General features: G+C 38.0%; 1 protein-coding gene across 2 annotated transcripts in view; it reads right to left on the bottom strand.

Moving 5' to 3' along the window:
- Positions 1–3,774: 3,774 nt before the first annotated feature.
- The window catches only part of LOC140625217 (cell surface glycoprotein CD200 receptor 2-like), a 32,326-nt gene continuing 13,385 nt past the window's right edge, over positions 3,775–22,715 (bottom strand). Inside the window, exons 3-8 of one of the 2 annotated variants that reach the window (XM_072812525.1) lie at positions 16,565–16,624; positions 14,332–14,391; positions 10,906–11,220; positions 10,537–10,785; positions 5,482–5,608; positions 3,775–5,107 (exon numbers count right to left, since the gene is read on the bottom strand). In XM_072812525.1, the coding sequence (XP_072668626.1) occupies positions 5,101–5,107; positions 5,482–5,608; positions 10,537–10,785; positions 10,906–11,220; positions 14,332–14,391; positions 16,565–16,624 (818 nt within the window). In that variant the 3' untranslated portion in view covers positions 3,775–5,100. The remainder of the gene's footprint in view (positions 5,108–5,481; positions 5,609–10,536; positions 10,786–10,905; positions 11,221–14,331; positions 14,392–16,564; positions 16,625–22,715) is intronic. The other variant, XM_072812526.1, reaches the window with a different exon arrangement.

The raw sequence follows: 22,715 nt of genomic DNA, 5'->3' as shown, positions 1-22,715 counted from the left end.
GAGAGAGAAACAGACTTCCCACTGAGCAGGGAGCCTGACATGGGGCTCTATGTCAAGACCCCAAGAATAGGACCTGAGCCGAAGGCAGACATTTAACCAACCGAGGCAGCCAGGCACCCCTTCTGGAAGTCTTCTTATGTAAGATAATAAGTTTTTTATTGATTAACTCAGAGCCCTACTCTCTATTTCTTGCAGCTGAAACCTTCCTAATACATCCAATGCTTTTCTTGACCTACAACCCACATGTTCAGCCAGAATTGAATACTCCTTCCTTTGATTGGTCTAGCATTGTGTACATACCTCCATTACAGCATCAGTACTGGATTTTAATGATCTGCCTTTACTTACTGGCTTCTTACTATCTCTTAGTATACACTTTAAATATCAGACCAATTTCTTGGTCACCCTTGGTTTCACACCATAGGAGCTACCAACTTCTGCCTTCTGCCAACTGTTTTCCCCAGAATATGAATAGGGTTCCCTCTTCCTTCATTTCTAAGTCACCATTAATCACATGAAGGATGTTTTACATAACAGACTCTAACTAAATGCTAACAGAGAGGCACCCTTATTTTGAGAACTCTTTAGCTACCCCATCATGGAGAATTTACTATCAACTACTCTCTTTTTGAAGCTAACGCCTAGTCTACCTCTTCTTTTACCTGATTCCTCAAGGGTTCCCAAATTCTCATCACTGGAGCCTCAAAACAAAACTTTAAAAAAAAATTATGCAGACCATTTGAGTTCCCTTTATTTTGGTGTTCTTTATGCATTCTATGACCTAAGCTTTACCTTTCTTCTCTAAACTCTGGGTGTATTTCCCTAAATAGAAAAAATTTCCTCTTCTGATTCTTGTCCTGCTTCCTGATTATAGAAAGGACTGAAGATTTAAACAAGCAATTTTTTAAATTTCTCCATTGTACTTGTATTCTCAAAGCTTAAATATGGGGGCTGTTGGGTTGCTCAATCGGTTAAGTGTCTGACTCTTGACTTCGGGTCAGGCCATGATCTCAGGGTCATGAGATGGAGCCCTGTGTCAGGCCTTGAGCTCAGCAGAAAGTCTGCTGGAGATTCTCTTCCTCTCTCTCTCCACCTCAAATAAATAAATAAATCATTAAAAAAAGCTTAAATATGATATCCCTGACATGTGGTGACACTCAATTTTTAATAATAACATCCAATTGTCCCTTGAAGATAGTAATTAATCTCATGAATATTTCATGTGCTCTTTCACTTTTTCATTTTGTCATCTTTTTGAAGATTCCCATAAATTCTCTCTTGAACCCCAACTCTTATTCCAAACAAAACAACAAACTATAAAGTTCACTTTGTGAGTGCTCTTTATCAGCAAGCAAGCAAGGCAGGTCCACACTCCAGCTGGCTTCTTAGTAATACCCAACAGTCACTTCATTCTAAGTATCTTAGTTTCCTCTTTTGTAAAATGAGGAAGGTGGCCTAATTTTCTGTAGCTTCCTTCCAGTTCTAGAATACTACGTAGGCCTCTAAAAGTCATGGGGGATGAGATACAAGGATGAATCCAAGAAGTAGAGAAGGCCAGTTAATTTTATTTGTAGCTCCAATCATTTGCTGCTGTTAACACTTTAATGATCTAGGATCTCAGCACTCCACTTAAGAAATAAGTGAGGACTAATCTTGTTTAACCACCAGGAGATTCTCACATTTCCTCTTTCCCTGAAACTAGACTATTCATATCCACCCTTATCTCGTTTGATAAACAAAATATTTCTACTAAAATTAATGGCAAGAGTAGTACAATTCAAGTTTGGAAATTAAAAAAAAAATTTCTTTTTAATTTCAACAATTATTTCCTTCCTTCTGTAATTGTCCCTAAGTTACCCAAGAAACCTAAATGAAGAGACAGTTTTATGGAAAAATTAAAGAAAAAATGCAGGATTGCTGTTTTAAGGTTAAATTTTAGCTTGCTTCAAAATGTTAAAAGAATTAAGTTGAAGCACCATCTAGTGGCTCTCGATTGTGTTTTTCTAAGGTTGCTCCCAATTTCCCTCAATTTAGGACCATAATTAATTTGTTGTGTGTGTATATATGTATGCATATATGTGTTTAGGAAAGAAATGGTTCTTTTTCTTTATTCAGGGGTAAGAAGTTGAGAGACAGTAGCTATAGCTTTTTACTCTTCCAATTTGACATCACATAGAAAATCATGGCAGTGAAGAAGCATGAAATCAAATGTAAATTTCTTCCAGAAATAATGAGTCCTTTCATTTCAATGATAGCAGAAAAAGGATTAACTCAGTAAAGCCTCATAGATTTCAATTCCTCTGTTTCTCCTGATCACATCCTCTCTAACAGCCCACAACAACATCCTTATCTTTCCAACCCTGTAACACAGACACGTCTTCTCATGTGGTGGGATTGTCTATTAGATAATCTTTGCACATCTCCAAATTCCCAAGCCCTTTCCTATCACAAGTCTATAACATCCTTCAGTTTTACATAACCAGCAATTCTTCTGGAGTTTTGGCTCTTCTGGAATTGGTTCTAACATAGATGGCTCTTATATCTATGGTTATTATCTTCTGAAGTTACATGTGTTTCATAATCTCTATGGGAAGAATGAAAATAGGACATGAAAAATGCACATGAATAGAGTATAACCTATGTTGTAAGACTGACAGCAAATCTTGAACCTGGCAAAGTAGGCATTTTCATGAACTAGGATTAAGTTCACATTGTATGGAATAAAACTCTGAATAACAGTGGCATGAACACAATAGCGTATTTTCTCTCACACAAAAGAATTTTAAAGTAGGTATTTTAGAGTTAGTATGGTAACTCCATAGTCATTAGGGCCCAAGATCCTTCTGTCTTTCTTTTCCACCATCTTAGTGAATAGCTGCCATCCTCAATGTCATCCATGGCCCAAGCTGGCTGCTGGACTTCCAGTCATTATAGTCCAGGAGACAAGAAAGAAAAGTAAAAGAGGATTTCTCCTTTCTCTTCAAAGAGATATCCCAAAAGGTATCACACAAGATATATGCTTACACCTTATTTGCAAAAATTGTAATGGGTAGTCACACTCAGTTACAAGGGAAACAGAAATGTCTTTTAGTTAAGTGTGTCTCCATACTAAAAAAAATTGGAGTCATGTTATTAAGCAATGCATCAAAGATCTAACATCACAACAATTTTGTGTAACAATCACAAAACCTCCATAGCAACAATTGCTTAAATGTCTGGGATCATCTGAGGGTCAGGTAGGCGGCTCTTTTGACCTTGATTGAGCATCTCCCTTGTCTAAGAGATGATTAACTGTTGGATTATCTAGGCTGGCCTCAACAGTAAGGTGGAGAATGGGACTAGGATGACCCAGCTCTGCTCTACATGTTTCTCATCCCCCAGTGGACTAGCCCAGGCATGTTCTCACGTACGATTAACAGAAACACACAGGACTTCTTGAGATGTTAGCTCAAAACTAGTACACTGCCACTTTTGTCTCATTTGATTGGCTAAAGCAAATTACATGAGTTAGAGAAACATGCAATTTCTTTATGTTTTCAACTAAAAAAACCACTGACAAATTACATGGACAGAGGGAGGAGGAAGATCTGGAGTCACGAATATAATCTTCTACCACAAAGAAAAGGGAAGATGAGCATTGGATCAGGCAATTAGCAGTCAGTGCCACAGTGTTTTTGAGTCTGTGACAAAACTATGGTACTAGATTTTTTCAATTCTATGCTCTGTTTTAAACATGAGGGAATATTTATAATAAAAAAGAAAAAAGAGCTAATATAAGTTATATATGAAATTATTTACTAGTTTATTTCTTGGTTCATGTTGAGTTACTGATGAATTAAGTATTAATCTTAGCATTTGTCCTATCCTTTACTGTAGGCATGGACTAGCTATCTGTACCCAAACCCTGACTCTATTTCTGCTGAGGCAGTTACACTACATTCTCCAAATTCCATAGAATTTAGTGTGGCTGTGTGACAAATACTAGCCAATAGAACATGAGCAGATATTATTACTACTCCAGGCCTGGCTCATAAAAACCTCCTACATAAAAATCCCCCATTCTCCCTTTCTCTTTCACACTCACCAGCTGAAAGGAGAATACTCTGAGAAGGGCAGAGATATAGGATAAAGTGCTCACTTACAGCAGAACCACTCCTGTTCCCTGCTCTAGATCAAAATCCTTCCCTGGGATATGGAGTGAGGAAGAATTAAATTTTTGTGATTATGAATACACTGAGATTGGGAGGTTGTTTGTTTTAACAATTAGACTATCCTACTTCTATATTATCTTCCAGATAGTAGTATGCATTCATTTTCTCCCTTGGAGCCTTGCTAAAAAAACAATAGCTTGAATCACGTGCCAACTTATACAAGAAACTTTTCCTTTAAATAAAAGGACACTTTTTACTATAGGGTAACCATATCAATCAATCAAGATAGGGTTCCAGTTTACTGTGGCCCTAGAAAATATTGGGGTTTCACCAAGAAATCTTACCATTAATCCATTCCAGTGTGGACTACTTGAGACGGCTGAGCTCTAAAAGATGAGGTGACATTCAGCACTGTCTCCCATAACTCTAAGAGTCCTTATTTGGGGTTAACTTATAATTTCTTCAAAAATAAAGGTACTATTGAAAATGACTCCTCATCATTTATTCAATGATTGGGCCAAACATGCAGTACGACAACCAGACTAATTGCTAGTAAGAAAAGGATGGGAGGTTCCAAAGAACTCAAGGGGTGTAGAAAACCTGCGGAGCTTTGTAATTTGCCATTTGCTGAACCATCTTCCTCTTTAGGCTGAGAAGCAGGGCTATCTCCTGTTTGCAAATAAGAATTCAGTAAGACAAAGAGGAAAGTAGATGAGTCATCCCAGACATTTACAAAGGCAGGCAGCAAGCTTTGGCATGTGCATAAATATACGTATGCTAAGAGTTTGAAACAGGATTTGCCAACTATCACATTGATTCACATAAACACAAAGGTACTAAATAGAATTGGAGCAGTTGAGTTAGATGTTGAACCCAAAGGTTGATCTTAACCAGCTGCTTTTTCATGGTGTTCCATCAAATCTAAATTGACTTCCAGATTTTTCAGTTTTCATGCTCTATGAAAAAACACAAAATATATAATTAAGCACAATGAATATAATCCTTCACAGGCATAGAAACTAGGGAGTAAACATTTAAGAAGCTTCAGTTGAACTTCATTTCGCCCACTGAATTCTCGAAGGATGGCCCAGGACAGATTATCTTTCAGGAAAGCACTGTAATGAAACAGGAACTTTTGCCCCAATGCTGCAGGCATCACTTCCTGGACTCTCCAGGTGTTAACAAAGTTCATACATCAAAGAAAGAGGTAGGGGAACAAAAGATGTGCCAAAAAATGCATCCAGCTCTTCCCAGAATATTATAAACTTAAAGCTTTACAATGATGTTTTCTTTCTAATGAGTCTATATTTTTTTAGATTTTATTTCCTACCTGCAATGATTTATTCTCTGGAAATAGGTGAATCCCACGATGACCAGGATAATAAACAAGAATAAAGAGAATTTCACATAGAGAATGACCAGTAAGGCTGATGCTGGAAATTCCAGAGTTATGGCACCTTTAAATACAGGCAACACAGGCACAGGTAAAGACCATTTCAAGGATTCTTGTGATGAACAAAGTAGGGTCAATTGTCTAAAAGAGACTTTTAAAATAGTCTTAAAAGTTCACAGACTATCATAATCAAAACACCTTCTAAACTACAATTCAAATGTTAAGATATTCTTTCATGACAGAGTTTAGGAGCTGTGTGTTTATACATGGTAGATTTTCAATATTTTCTAAATGAATAAATACACAGTAAACATTGCTAATACTTTCCAATTATATAAGAAAAAAGGAAATATGTTTTCTGACTTCCTAAGTAAATGGAAGATTTTTAGGGTATTATCATTAATATTTTGAGCACTATCTGATATTTTCCACACAGTAATTTTGTCACTGAGTTGTTGTCATCGGTTTAGTAGGGTATTTTATGTTTTCTTACTTTCATTTATTAATCTGTAAAATGGCCCCAAGAATTGTTGAAAAGATAAAATGAGACTAATTTGAACTATCATTCTGAAGTTTTTTTCTGCTATGAAAATGGCAACCAAAAGTAAACTTTAAGTACTATTCTGAGTCTTTGCTCCAAAAGTCATGTCATCTTGTTAAATAACCTATTCACATACTAAACTAGAAGTAGGCCAATCTCCTTCCTATGCACTATCAGGGAAGAAGACATAGTCTCAGACCTCAAAAAGGCTCACAGTCTGATTGGAAAAGCCAGATCCATACAAATGAAAAGATCACTTACAAGAGAGCAAAGAGTACTAAGTGAGCATTATGGAATGTAATCATCTAAAGAATAAGAAAACTGAATCAACTCCAACTGGGAGGTCAGAGTGAAGTGAAATTTGAATGGAACCTTGCCAATAACAGTATTAAATAGGTTAAGAGAAGGAAGAAGTTTTCAAGGGAAAGAAACAATTTGAGCAAAGATTTGAAGAATTCATTAACAAATCAAATGTGATAGAGCAGAGTACAGATGTAGATGAAGTCTATGATGATCTGAATTCTGTAACTATTTGTATGTTTTAGGCACTGTGCCAGACTGTGGATATAGAAATGAAGAATATGGTTCTTACTCTCAAGAAGTTTACCATGTACTGGAGTCAGAGAAGTGGACAGTCAATTACAGGACTATGAAGTACTCAGATATATGCGTGAGGCATTACATGAGCACAGAGTAGGAAATTTCATGGGAAAAGAAAATTATCCCAGAAACCATTTCAAACTAAGCCTCAAAACTTCAGAGGAAGAGCACCTGGGTGGTTTTGTTGGTTGAGCATTGGACTCTTGATTTCAACTTAGGTCATGAACTCTGGGTCATGAAATTGAGCCCCATATGGGGCTCCATGCTCAAGGTGGGTCTGAGATTCTCTCCTTCTGCCCCTTCCTCCATACTCTGCTCTCTCTCTCAACTAAATAAATAAATCTTTTTTTAAAACTTTAATAGGAATTGAGAAAATGGAATGAAAGAACAGAGTATGAGGAAAGAAGTGCATGTGGAGAGGTGAAAATGGCATGTATAATGTGCAATTACATGTACAGAAGTATGAGAAAGGATAACACTTTTGAGGAGCCCAAAGAAGCCCACAGTCCAGGCTGAAGATTAGCAAGACATGAGGCTATGGAGAATGACATATCATAGGAGCTTAGATTTCTAAGAGACCAAGAGAAACCACTGGGGGCATTTAAGGAGGAGAGGGGCATATTCTTCTCGTTTTAGAAAAGTCACTCTGGCAACAGTGTAGGCAATAAATTGGAGTGAGGTAAGCTAGGTGCCAGACCTGTTACAAGGAAATTGGAATAATTCTGGGGAGAGATGATCATGTGTTCAACTAAAGCAAAGGAAAGGAAAAGGTCTAGATTTAAGAAAAGAATTTAAGACAAAAATCAACAGAACATAGTGACTGATTTTGAATATGGGAAATAAGAAAGTTTAACGTTGTAGGATATCTTTAATTTTCTGGCTTGAGTCATTTATTAAGATAAAATATAAGTATGGAGCTTATGAAGGAGTAGAGAAGAGGAATTCCTTTTCAGGAATATGCAAGTTGAGGTGCCCTTGATGTATCCACATGAAGTCACTCAATTGGAAATTGGTTTTGATCATGGTATAGCCAAGGAGAGAAATATGAGCTAAAAATAGGTTTGAGAGTCAATAATTAGGCAGTGGTTGGAGCCAAATATACGGATGAAGTCCTTCAATGAATAGGAGTAAAGGTGAAAAGACAATAGAGTCAATGATCAAACTCAGAGAAATGCCTTCCTTCATGGAATGAGTAGATGAAAAACAATCTAAGATGACTAAGAAGCTGACTGAAGGTTAAGTAGAGAACCAAGTGATTATGGGAGGAAAATAGGTAAGAAGAGAGGAAAGACCATATCACATATCACAAAGAAGTTAATTAATAACTAAGAATTAAAAATTTATATTTTGTTTGGCATCTGAGAGATCTTTAGCTTTTTGTTAGAATATTTCCTGTGCACAAAGATGCAAAGGAGTTAAGGAGTAGATGTGAGGTAACACAGAAGAGACAATGAGCATAGATTCTTCTTGTAAAAAATCTTGGATATGAATAAAAGGCAAGAGCCAAGAGTTTGTGGAAGTCCCAGAAACTATTAAAACATGAGAGGAGGGACGCCTGGGTGGCTCAGTGGTTGAGCATCTGCCTTTGACACAGAGCGTGATGCCAGTCCCGGGATGGACTCCTACTTCGGGCTCCCTGCGAGGAGCCTGCCTCTCCCTCTGTCTGTGTCTCTGCCTCTCTCTGTGTGTCTCTCATGAATAAATAAATAAAATATTTTTTAAAGTAAAAAAATAAAAATAAAACATGGGAGGAAAAAAAAATAAAACAGGGAGAAAAAGAGTCATGCCCATATAATCAGCCTTAGGAAATGGATCTGTGGAACAAAAAAGAGTGAACAAAAGAGAGCACAGAAAACTACTGAAGCAAAGCTTCTCAGGACATGGGAAGGGAGAAATGAGTATAGAGTACAGGTTGAATGTTTTATCTATGGAAAGCAAAGTCAGGTGGGACTGCAGATAAATGCATATGTCTAGAGGCAAGAAGTATAAAATATTAACCTAGAGCTGGTAGGAGATTGGTAATAGAAAATAAAGAATAGAAATGAATGTATTAGTACATGGGACAACATGGGTGATGCTTGAAAACATTATCCCAAGTAAAAGAAGTCAGTAACAAAAGGCACATATTATATGGTTCCATTTATGTGAAATGTCCAAAATAGGAAAACCTATAGATACAGAAAGTAGGTTAGTGGTTACCTAAAGCTGGAGGATTTTTGGAATTAGAAAGTGATAGCTAAAGGATAGAGGGTTTTTTTTTTTTTTTTTTTTTGGAGTGACGTATATGTTCTAAAATTGATTGTGGTGATGGTTGCATAACTCTGAATGTGCCAAAGACCTGTATGATACACTTTAAATGCGTGAATTGCACGCTACATAAATTAGATCTCAATAAAGATGTTGCAAAAAACTTAATAGGAGAGATGCTATAAGGAATAATTAATAGGCTGATTATTTTAAATAACATAAGAATGAGTCTAATAGCTAATCTGTATTAATATAATCACATAATAGCTAACATTTATTGAATATAAAAGCTAATACTGTTCACATGTTAAATACAGTAGCTAAAATTTGTTGAGTACCACCTATGTGATAGGCACCATGTAAAATAAATATATTACTCTTTATTTAGGATTGATTTATTTATTTGAGAGAGAGAGAACAGGGGGGAGGAACAAAGGGAAACATAAATTCAAGCAGACTCTCTGAATGTAGAACCCAGCCCGGGCTCGATCTAATGACCCATGAGATCACGAGCCAAAACCCAGAGTGGTATGCTTAACCAACTGTGCCAACTAGGCTCCTCAAATATATTATTCCTTTTAGATATCGTAATAACTCTATAACATGGTTCTGTCATCCATTCTATCAAATGAAGAAACCATGAGACTAGCCATTGTAGTGATCATTTTGCCACATACATAAATATCAAATCATTATGTATACCCAAAATTATTTATTATATGTCAATTATATCTCAATTTTTTAAAAGATCTTATTTATTTATTCATGAGAGACACAGAGAGAGAGGCAGAGACACAGGCAGAGGGAGAAGCAGGGAGCCTGATATGGGACTCAATCCCAGGACCCCAGGAGTATACCCCGGGCCAACGCAGGCACTTAACCACTGAGCCACGCAGGTGTTCCATATCTCAATTTTTTAAAAGGCCATGAGACAGAGAAATTAAATACTCTCCCAAGTCATACAGCTGGTAAACAAGAAGCCATATTATGCCGAATGCTTTGCTCGTAACCATCGGGTTATACTTCTTGGAATGATATGAAGACATGGACCTTGTCTTTTCATCTTTACATAACAGCATCAAAAACACATACATTCGACAAGTATTTGGCAAATGAATTGATGTATATGTTTCAGATGACAGAGAGAAGAAAGGAAAACTTGTCTGCTAGTAATAAAAGTGGTGACTATTTAAGAACTATGAAAATCAGGAAAGGAATAATATCGTTCCTGTCTATCTACTGAATCAGTATTATTAAAGTATATAAAAGTATTGCTACTTTATGCAAATACTAATCTCAAAGTAAAAGTCAATAGATACTAAGTTAAATTTTTATGGCTTCTAGAATAAAAGATATTTAGAGTGTACCACTAAGAAGTTGTTAAATTTACTCCTTCATTTTGTTACAGGAATAGGAATTATTTCCCTAACATAGTAAAGCATTACCTAGTTAAGTTTAGATAACATCTTCAAATTAGGAGCAAAAGGTTCCTTGCTTTGTTTTTGGAATAGAAAGTGGAAAAATTGGTGATGTGGTTTTCTCCTCCCAAGCATTAAGTTCATTACCTTAAAAAAAAAAAAAAAAAAAAAAACACAGGTAATTACCTTGATTCAACTCTATGGACAGACTCTTGTTGCCAGTCACATGGGAGACAAAGCAGGACACCTCAGACACCTGGCGGTCCTCCCAGTGGCATGTACTCTGCACGGTCACTGTGTCATTGCCCAGTCGTTCTTCCACAGTGTGACAATCTCCCATTGGGGTCCAGGAGATCTGTGCAGCTGGCTTCCCTGCAACTGCCCAGCACACGGTAGTTCCATTCTCGCCTAGAGACAGGGTCACCTTAGGGGGCACTGCAGAGATGCAGGGGGAAATGTTTCAGGCTCAACACATGCGATATGGACTAGAGAGAGACCTTTGGTTCAGTCTCAGATCTGGTTCTCTGGCATACCACAGTACGCGAGGCTCCTTACCTAACACTTGGAGGTGATGCCCATGACAGAAATTCCCATCAGGTGTGACCACTTCACACTTGTAATATCCTTCATGAGTGATGGCCACGGGATTAATCCGAAGGGCAAAGTTCTGATCAGGTCTGGAGTCCCAGGATATTCTCTCGTCTGTACAAGTTTTTTCCCTGGTCTTGTTGCTATCTGTCCTGTAGGCTCTGATGCAGGAAGTGTTGTCTCTGAAGATTACTGACCATGTTACTACCAGAACATTCGAGGTGGCATTAGGGCAATGGAGCACAGCCCTTGTATCCACAAATACAGACAGAGAAGTGTTGGCTGGACACACACACAAAGAGAAGGAGAAAACAGAAGCGTGGTGAACAACTTCATGTGTTACACTCTCTACAACAAATCATATAAAGTGTACTACAACATGACTTTGCTGGTGATCTTATTTCAAGAATATTAATTAGGCTTACATAAAAATTAAACATGCACAAAATGCATAACACATTAAACACATTAAACTTAATCCAAAGATGAACCCATTTCTCTCCTATATCAAGTGTTCTTAGATAAACTATATTTCTTATACGTGTGAGAAATATTTTAAGAGTTTAAAATTGATTCAGAAGTTTAGCTTTGAGAAACACAAATAAGAAAACACAATATAAATTAAAGGACAGATTCATCTAAATCAAATCTTTCGGTCATAGAGATTATTAGATTTATCTCATCCTCCTTGGGGTAGAAAGTGGAAAAATTGGTGATGTGGTTTTCTCCTCCCAAGTCTTGATCAGAAAGAATAAATCTGTAATATCAGAATGAAAAGCCTACCCCTAAGGATGGCACTTCATAGAAACATAAATATAAAAAGCATGTGACACTTTCATTAAAAATAAGATGACATTCAGGTTGAGCAAGATGGACATTTCTTAAGCTATTTTTTATTTGGAGAATCACTAAGTCAGTAAATTCAACAGATCTCCTTCTTTCCTTCCTTCCTTCAGTGCCATCTCACCAGTGGTCTTCCTACTTTCTCATCCGTTCTCCACCCTCTTGTGCTTTGTTGGGGACAGTTGTTTTGTGGCTGTCTACAAATGCCTTTTGTGACTAATACCATGCAAAACATCTTGTATTTCCCAGGGCTTCCAGGGAAGACTGTTGCCAATTTCACAAAAGTATCATCTGTCACTTCCTGTGTAGGCATAGAATTCTGCATCTTACAAAACCTAACTGGTATGATTTTATGCTGTAATAAAATGACTTTTAACAATACTTATTCTCTCTCAGGATGTTACAGTTTCAAGTCAGTGGATCTTGAAGGACAAATCTTTACATTTCTTATGTCCTGTAGCGCAATGCTAATAAATTTCACTTTTCTGAAAAAAAAAAAAAGCAGATCTGAGGAGCAATTAAATCTATGCTCTTTTGACCACTGCAGGTGGCCACTCCTTTCACAGAGAACCTGTGACTTGGCCAAAGCTTAGAGGCAAGCAAGAATGTAGCTGATTGGAGAACGCGTAGAGCTGAGTGTGGAGGAGCATATATGTGCCCAAGGGCAGGATGCTGAAGATGAAACCAGAGAGAGAAGAGGCTGATGAGCAGCGTGTTAAGAGGGTTCTTTTGTGTTCTGGGGACTTTGCCCTTCAGCCCTTCAGGCTAAGGCTTTAATTTTCCTGACATTTATTCTCAAGGTGTGACTCTATTCTTTTAAAGGAAACTACTAATTAATCAAAAAAACATACATATTTTAATAGGGGTGCAGTCTCCAGAGAAGTAGGTCCAATGGTGAGGATCCCCAGGACTATGGATAGTCTCTCTTCCTTCACTTTGCTCCACTCTATGACCTCCAACGATGCCCCTTCACCTGATAGGAAGCATCTTAGGGGATTGCTATTATCCATCCTTTCCTAATCCTCTTCTTTTTCTTTTCATACCTGCCTTTTTAAAAAGATTTTATTCATCCATTCATGAGACACACAGAGAGAGGCAGAGACACAGGTAGAGGGAGAAGCAGGCTCCCTGTGGGGAACCCGGTGCAGGACTTGACCCTGGGATCACACCCTGAGCTGAAGGCAGTTTCTCAACTGCTGAGCCAACAGGCATCCCTCCTCTGTTCATCTCTGTTGTGATAATTCACCAATGGCCAGTCACTCCCCCACACTAAATGGGTTGGCACCTGTCTAACAATAAATCTCCACACACTCCTGTGATCAGCTATGGTGATTTCACCTCTGGCTTCACAGAAGGGTAGCAGGTAGATTCTCATATTTGCTCCAGAACCAGCAGGCATGTCCCAGTGTTTCTGCAGCCTGTGTCTATGACTCTCTTCCAGTCTCCTCCAGCCTCCTGCACACAGACAAATCCCTTTTCCTTTCTGTTCTCACTGCCACACCCTGGTTTAAGACCCCATCACGGGATCCCTGGGTGGCGCAGCGGTTTGGCGCCTGCCTTTGGCCCGGGGCGCGATCCTGGGGACCCGGGATCGAATCCCACGTCGGGCTCCCGGTGCATGGAGCCTGCTTCTCCCTCTGCCTGTGTCTCTGCCTCTCTCTCTCTCTCTCTCTGTGACTGTCATGAATAAATAAATAAAATCTTTAAAAAAAAAAAAAAAAAAAAAAGACCCCATCACCACACTCCTGCATTACTCCAGAAGCCTTCTAACATCTGTCTCCGTCTCAAAACTCTCTTCTCAGTTAATAGCCTATCTTGCAGCCACCTACGTGATTCTGTAACACAGGGGTGATCCCCTCCACTCGGACACCCTTCAGAGATCTCTCACCGCCTGAGGACAAACTTAAATGTGTTTGATTTTGCTTTAAAAGCCCTCTTTTCAAATAGACTCACCTTTGTAATCTATCACCCCTCTGTTGCCCCACACCTCAGAAAGAAAGCACCAAGTACAGCTGCTTATCTAGGTCTTCCCTCAATGTTTCTTGCTGTCTGGGGTGGCCTACACAGCACTCTCTCTGTGAACACATCCCTCTTCCTTTAAGAGCAAATCACATGCTGCATGCTCTGTGAAGCCTTCTCAGGGCCTGGGTCCTCAGTCTCCCTCTCTATATTCCTGGCACACTTGGTAGGAGGGCTTATCTCCTCTATTCTATATGAGATCTGGGTTCACCCACAAAACTGAGCCCCCTAGGGTGCTCTGGTGGTGTAGTTCATCTTTCTTCATCTTTGTTCATCCTCTGTGTTCCCCGTTAAAGCCTAGCACAGGGACTGATAGAGAGAGCTCCATAATCTTCACATGGAATTGAACTGCTTTGACAGACAAGGGCCAGAGTCACTCAGGTCCCTCATGCAGCAGCCTTCAGATCGCCATGATCTTCAACTGAGCTGAAGGCTGGCCCCCTGACCAGACTGTCAACTATGTTTCTAAGGATGTTCAGCAACCCTTCTCTTTAGTACTGACCACTAGAAAAAAAATTAAAGACATATTACCTTCCATAGGAGGTGTGATGCTTTTCTGCTTTCTTTCCACAAGTAACATATTTGTTGAAGCTAGAAAATATTCAGAGGAAAGTATATCAGTTTTAGGTGCCTAAATGGAGTACAAGCCTCCATGTATGCACATCTCTTACAGACATAATTATAGAAAATCTTCTAACTGTAACTAAAGTCCACAAAATGCTTTGCTTTGAAAAACAGAAATTAGAAGTTATTCCATCAAGTGGAAAACCATGTTAACATTTGAAAATTACACTATAAGCTATTAATCAATGATTTCTCATTTATAAGACACCTTACTCTACGATGACAACAATTCTGTCAAAGGCAACCCTGCTTCTACCTCTTTTGAAGCCACAGTGGACTGACCCCTCATGGGTACCTCCCATGATCTGGGCTGAGTCCAGGGCTTTCTCTAGATATCACCCACAGGATTAAAAGTGTTAAATCCAGTGGTGGGCCTCACTCAGCGGCACAAATGAGATTACCTTCAGGAAAATTTGGAACCAGACTGAGATAATTCATCCCTCTCTTTCCCCCATTTTGTACTGTAATGGCTGATTTTATGTGTCAACTTGGCTTGGACATGGTTCCTAGGTATTCCGCTAAATAGTATTCTAGATGTTTTTGTGAAGGTATTTGTTAAGGTAAGACTAACATTTAAATGAATATAATTTCAGTAACATAAATCACTTTCCTCAATGGGGGAGGGGGAGCACTTTCAAACCAGTTGGAGGCTTTGACTGAGAAAAGAGTGACCTCCCAGGAAAGAGTTCTATAGCACACAGCCTTCAGACTCAAACTGCTACTCTTCCCTGGATCTCTAGTTGCTGGCCCACCCGAGAGATTCTGGACTTAGCAAGCCTCTGCAATCACGTGAGCCAATCCTTTAAGTCTCTCTACCTGCCTCCCTGTTCCTCTCCCTCCTCCTTCTCTCTCACTCTCACTCACCTATCTCCTCTTTCCTCCATCTCCCTGCCTCCTTATATTCTCTCTTTCTCTCTCTCTCTCTCTCTCTCTCTCATTCTTTTTTCTCCAAGGAACCCTAATACACCTATCTTGGGAAGATTGTAGCAGAAGCAGAGAAAGATAGAATGATTCTCCTCACCTGGCTCACATCTCTAACTCCTTGGTTCCTGAGACCAACATGCATCCTTCCCTTGGATTCTATACAGTTTCTGACACTCAAAACAATCCTAATCTACTTCAAATTCAGGTTCTGTAAACTTCTATATTGAACTAATTTTTGGAAAACAACATTTTTTTTTAAATTATAATTTAGGGGCACCTGGGTGGTGCTCAATTGCTTAAGTGTTCAACTCGTGGTTTCAGCTCAAGTTATGACCTCAGGGTTTTGAGATCAAGCCCTGCATCGGGACCCGTGCCCTCAGTATGGGTCTGCTGAAGATTCTCTCACTTTACATCTCCCTCTACCTTTCCCCCTGCTTGCTCTCTCTCTGTCTGTCTCTGTAAAATAAATAAATTTTTAGAAAAATGAAGGATATAATCATTTATCTTGTGGTTTATTCTGTGTGTGCTTGAGAACAATGTGTTCTGCTGTTGTTGGAAGGAAGGTTCTGTACATGTGTATTAGGCCATTTGGTCTACAGTGTTGTTCAAGCCTACTGTTACCTTATTGACTCTATGTAGCAAAGAGTTTTCCATTTTTATATGGGATACTACAGTTCCCTACAACTGCTGTATTGTCTACTTCTTCTTCAGTTCTGGTAATATCGGATCTATACATTTAGGTGCTCCGATGTTGGATGCATAAATATTTACAATTGTTATATCCTCTTGATGTATTGACTCTTTTACCATTAGATACTAACATTCTTTGCCTTTAGTTACAGTTTTTGACTTAAAGTCTATTTTCTCTAATATAAGGATACCTATCCCTACTTTCTCTTGGTTTTCTTTGGCATGGATGCTGAAGATGAAACCAGAAAGAGAGAGGGTGGTGAGCAGCATGTTTATGACTTCCCCATGAAGCTTAGCACAGTGCCTGATAGAGAGAGCTCCATAATCTTCACAGGGAATTGAACTGCTTTAGGAGAGGAGGGTCAGGGTCATGCATGGTCCCTCACCCCGCTGTGTTCAGATCACCATGCTCTTCTACTGGGCTCAAAATTGTCCCCCTGACCAGACTGTCAACTAGTTTCTAAGGATGTTGAACACTTCCTCCCTTTAGTACTAGCCTCTAGAAAAAAATTAAAAAGCATATTACCTTCCACAGGAGGTGTGATGCTTTTCTGCTTTCTTTCCACAGGTAACGTATTTGTTGAAGCTAGAAAATATTCAGAGGAAAGTATATCAGTTTTAGGTGCCTAAATGGAGTACAAGCCTCCATGTATGCACATCTCTTACAGACATAATTATAGAAAATCTTCTAACTGTAACTAAAGTCCACAAAATGCTTTGCTTTGAAAAACAGAAATTAGAAGTTATTCCATCAAGTGGAAAACCATGTTAACATTTGAAAATTACACTATAAGCTATTAATCAATGATTTCTCATTTGTGAGACACCTTACTCTACGATGACAACAATTCTGTCAAAGGCAACCCTGCTTCTACCTCCTTTGAAGCCACAGTGGACTGACCCCTCATGGGTACCTCCCTTGATCTGGGCTGAGTCCAGGGCTTTCTCCAGATATCACCCACAGGATTAAAAGTGTTAAATCCAGTGGTGGGCCTCACTCAGCGGCACAAATGAGATTACCTTCAGGAAAATTTGGAACCAGACTGAGATAATTCATCCCTCTCTTTCCCCCATTTTGTACTGTAATGGCTGATTTTATGTGTCAACTTGGCTTGGACATGGTTCCTAGGTATTCCGCTAAATAGTATTCTAGATGTTTTTGTGAAGGTATTTGTTAAGGCAAGACTAACATTTAAATGAATATAATTTCAGTAACATAAATTACCTTCCTCAATGGGGGGGGGGGCACTTTCTATCCCTTCATTTTCAGCCTAGTTGTATCCGTAAAGGTATAGTCAATCTCCAATATGTAGCATATTGTTCAATCTTGGTGCCTTACCCATTACCATCTAATGTAGAATTTAGTCCATTTATATTACGATGACTGAGAGGGATGTACTGCTATTTTCATTTTGTTCATTGTTTTCTAACTGTTTTGAAGTTCCTTTGTTCCTTTCTACCTCTCTGCCTATTGTTCCTTTGTGATTTGATGATTTTTTTGTAGTAGTATGCTTTGATTCCTTTTACTATATCATTAGTGTGTCTACCAGATATTTTCTTTTACTTTGTGGTTACCACAAGACTTATATGAAACACCTTATAGTTGGTTTAAGCTGATTACAACTTAACTTCATTGCATACAGCACTCACTGCTTTTATTTCTCTCCGCCTTTTCTTTTATTGAGTCACAATTCACATATTTTTAATTTGTTTATTCACTAAAATTATCATAGTTGTAATTATTTCTCATACTTTTCTTTTTAGCATTTGTGCTAGAGTCAAAAGTGATTTACACACCACAAACACAGGACTCTTAGAGTTAAGTAGCATCTTTCTGTTTTTACAGAAAGATGTTTTACCTTGTACCTTGTATATATTTACTTTTATATTTGCCTTTACCAGTATGTTTTATTTTTCATATGTCTTCATGTCTTTGATTACCATTCTGTCATCAAATTTGAAGAGCACCCTTTAGAATTAATTGCAAGCACATCTAGTACTGACAAAGGCCATCTGCTTTGTTTTTTCTAGGTAAGTCTTGATCAGTTTTATTTCTGGGTTGCTAAGGAAAGATTTCCTCCATGGCAGGCTTTTATTTTCAACACTTTGAATATATCATCTCACTCCCCTGGTCAGCAAGGTCTCTGCTGAGAAATCTGCTAGTTTTATGGAGTTCCTTTATATGTGGCCAATCACCTTTCCCCTGCTACTTTCAAAAGTCTCTCTTTTCCATTTGATTATCAAGATGTGCCAGGGAATATTTCTTTATGGTCAGTCAGGTTATTTGGGCTTCATGGATTTCGACATTCATTCCTCACCCACTGCCCCAAAGTTTTAGGAAGTTGTCTCTCATTATTACATTACATGTGGTTTCTGCTCCTTTCTCTTTTGTCCATCTGGGACTCCCATGATGCTGATACTATTTTGTTTGTTGGTGTTTCATAAGACCCATAGACTTTCATTAATCGCTTTCATTCTTTTTGTATGTTTGCTTTATATCTCTGGCTGGATGATTTCAAATTATACCTTTGTGTTTAATAATTCTTTCTTCTGCTTGATGAATCTGCCACTAAAGCTTCCTATTGCATTTTTCAGTGGAGTCATTGCATTATTCAGCTTCAGGATTTGAGCTTGATTCTCATGATTTCTGTCTCTTTCTTGAAACTTCCTTTTGTTCATGTATTGTTTTCCAGATTTGTCCAATTGTCTGTGTTCTCTTGTATTCATTGAGCTTCCTTACATAGACTATTTTTATTTCTTTCTCCAGAATGCAGATCTCCATTTCTTTTGGATCAGTCACTGGAACTTTATTTTGTTTCTTTGGTGGTGTCATATTTTTAGATTTTTTAGAAGCTTTCCATGGTTAGTGTCTTCATATTTATGGAAGCTGTCACTTCCTCCAGTCTTTAGTGACGGGCTTCTTCAGAAAAAGATCTTCACCTGTCAGCCCAGCTAGAGATTCTGGGAGGTCTCTCAGACGTTTCCTAAAGATGTATTCCTTCTCCATTTCCCTGGCTCCTTCTTGAGGCAGAAGTCTTAGGATTGTGTGCCTTCTCTCTGTCTCATTTTGTGGGTTTCTCTCAAACCCACAAAACCAGACAGAATTCTGAAATCTGCCATTTTTTATACTAGGAAAGTGCCCTGAAGTGTTCAGGGTTGTGTGCCATCTCCCAGTTCAGCAGAATAAAGTGACTTCTGTTATCCATGCACACTATCTATGAAGGTGCCCATCATCTGTGGTGTGGTGGTGCTGGCTTCAGGGAGGATGATATGATTCTGCAGTACCAACACAAAGTGTCAGCACTTAATAGTCTCAGGCAAAGTAGATAATCATAAACACTAGCAAGGACAGAATGGCAGTCAAGAGACTCTGACCTGAAGGATTTGTAGCAAAAACTAAATAAACCTTAGTGTTCTTAGGGGTGATATAAAAGGGCAGTCAGAGAGGGTATAGTTTGTCTTATCTAAATCAAGTGTACGGGAGTGTCTTAGTCAGCTTTGCCTGCTGCAACAAAAATACCATACAGTGGATTAGATAACAATCTTTTTTCTCACAGTTGTACAGTCTGGGAAGTCTAAGACCAAAGCACAAGCAGATATGGTGTCCGGTGAAAGCCCACTTCCTGCCTTCTAGACAGCTGCCTTCTTGCTGTATTCTGGCAGGGAGGGCCAAAGGGAGAGAGAAAGAGAAAAAGCAAACTCTCTTGTGTCTCTTCTTATAAGGGTACTAACCCAAGATCTCCACCCTAATGATAAAATTCCCTCCCAAAGCCTCTACATCTATCTCCAAATACCATCACTTTGGAGATTATTTTAATATATGAATTTTTGAGGATGCATTCAGTCCATAGTAGTGAGCAAAGACTCTGGTTAGTTGCCATAATGGAAGAGGATGGTCCTTCCCCAAGTTTCTATGCTCAAACCAGTTAGTTCTCAGACTCAAAGCCACATAATTATGAGTTTATATTCCAAAATTACAAAACACAGGGGGAAAATGCAACCACAAAATGACATGATGCACTTTTTATTGGTTTCCCTCCCTTATTCCTCAAGAGAAGAATAAGATTCAGAACTTCAGAGTTTGGAGTTATTGAATGTAGGGTATAAAATAAAAATCTGTGGAGAATGTCTACAGAAATAAAAGCAGAATTTTAAAAAGGAAGAAATATATGCTCTCCCCACCCACCTCCAAACAAAAACCTGTGCAGATTAGAAGCACACAAAAGAATTTAGTTTGCTTATTGATTCCTTACTTACTAACTTAAAAAATGATAGAGAATAACAGAAATATATATGACAGGAGAAAGGCAATAGAATTTCATAAAGTCCTTATGACATCTTCTTCCAATGTAAGGTGGTTTCATCTCCATTAAAAATCATTGTTTATTTTAGCCACCATCATGAATGAGCTAGGATTTCTGGATAACTTGCTACAGCTTCTGTATCAGCACTTGCTGCTTCACCTGGCACTTTTCTGTTTCGGATATGGCTTCTCTCCTTAAATTTCATGAATCAACCTCTTCTAGCTTCCAACTTTTCTTCTGCAGTTTCTTCATCTCTCTTTTCCTCCACAGATTTTGAAGAAAGTAGGGCCTTGCTCTGGATTAGGCATTGGTTTAAGGGAATGTTGTGGCTGGTTTGAGATTCTAACCAGATAACTCAAACTTTTGTCATATTAGCAATAAGGCTGTTTCACTTTCTTATCATTAGTGTGTTCATTAGAGTAGCACTTTTATTTTCCTTCTAGACTTTTTCCTTCACATTCACAACTTGGCTACTGCTTGGCATAAGAGGACTAGCTGTTGATCTGTCTCAGCTTTCAGCATGCCTTCCTTAGTAAGCTTAATCCTTTCTCACTTCTAATTTAAAGTGAGAAATGTGTATTTCTCCCTTCACATGAACCTTTAGAGGTCATCGTAAAGTTACTAATTGGCCTAATTTCAATATTGTTGTGTCTCAGGAAAGAAAGAGGCCTGAGGACAGGGAGAGAGACATGGAAGAACAGCCAGTAGGTGCTAGAGCTAGAACACATACACATACATGTCACTTGAGTTCACCATCTTCGATGGGCATAGTTAGTGACACCACAAAACAATTACAACAGTCACATCAAAGATCACTGACCACAGATCACCACAACAAATATAAAGTAATAAAAGTTTCAAATTTGCAAGAATTACCAAAAATGAGACACAGAGAGATAAAGTGTGCAAATGCTATTGGAAAAATGGTGCTGATGGTCTTACTCCATAGAAGGTTGCCACAAACCTTCAATTTGTAAAAACCACAATATCTGCAAAGTGTAATAAAGTGAAACACAATAAAACAAGATATGTCCATATACCTAATAAGAACTTCAAAATACATGAGGCAAAGTTGATAAAATTAAATAAAAAACACTGTAACAGAAATGAGGAATGTCTTTGATGAAGCTATTAATAGATGAGATATGGCTAAGGAAAGAATCCCTAAGCTAAAGAATATATCAATAGAAACCTCCAAAACTCAAAAGCAAAGAGAACAAGCACTTTAAAATAAAAAAAAAACAGATATCCAAAGACTATAGGACAACTATGAAAACATGTAAAATACATGTAATGGAAAAATCAGAAGGAGAAGAAAGAGAAAGGAACAGAATAAATACCTGAAGCATTGAGAATTTCTCCAAGTTACTAACAGATATCAAATCAAAGTTCTAGGAAGCTTATAGAATACAAGCAGGCAAAATGCCAAATGACAACAACAAAAACCCAAAAACATAAACCAAAACAAAACAAAAAACAAGGCCTGGCATATTATATTCAAGCAATAGAAAATCTAAGATAAAGGAAAAATTCTGAAAAAATCCAGAGAAACAAATTATAGAGGAACAAAGGTGAGAATTATATCCAACTTCTCTTAGGAAGTCAGGCAAGAAAAAGAGAATGAGTAAAATGTTTTAAATGTTAAGAGAAACAAACCCATCAACCTAGAATTCTGTGTCCTACAAAATTACCCTTCAAAAGTGAAGGAGAAAAAAAAGACTTTCTCAAACAAGCAAAAATTGTGGTCAGTTGGTTCCAGTGGACCTGCCTTGCAAGGAATGTCAAGAGTTCTTCAGGAAGAAGGAAATAATGTAAGGAAGAACTCAGATCTACATAATGGAAGAAAGTATTGAAGAATGAATAAGTGAAGGAAAAATAAAAGCCTTTATTTTTCTTATTCTTAATTGATCTGACAACAGTTTGTTCAAAATAATAAAACATGTATTCTTTAGATATATACTTATATGTTTTATGTATTACTTAACATAAATATAAAATATAGACAATATAGAAAAATATTTATATATGTTTAATTGGATAGACTATATTTATATACATTTGAAATGAGTGGCAGCAATAATACAAGGAATGGCCAAAATCTATTAGCGATCCATAATAACACCAAATGTTGGCAAGAATGTGAAGCAAAATGAACTCAGAGATTGCCAGTGGAAATGTAAAATCCTATAGCAAATTTGGAGGACAGGTTGGCAATTTCTTAAGGTATTAAAATGCTCTTACAATATGATCCATCAATAGCACTCCTTGTTTCTTATCCAGTCGGATTAAAAACTTATGTCTTAAAACACAAAACCTGCACTCAGCTGTTTGTAACAACTTTATTCTTAATTCCCAACACTTGGAGGCAACCAA

The sequence above is a fragment of the Canis lupus genome, chromosome 35 (assembly GCF_048164855.1).
Source record: "Canis lupus baileyi chromosome 35, mCanLup2.hap1, whole genome shotgun sequence".
Lineage (NCBI taxonomy): Eukaryota > Metazoa > Chordata > Mammalia > Carnivora > Canidae > Canis > Canis lupus.
The sequence above is the reverse complement of the archived record's forward strand: the minus strand, read 5'-3'. Positions and strand labels throughout refer to the sequence as shown.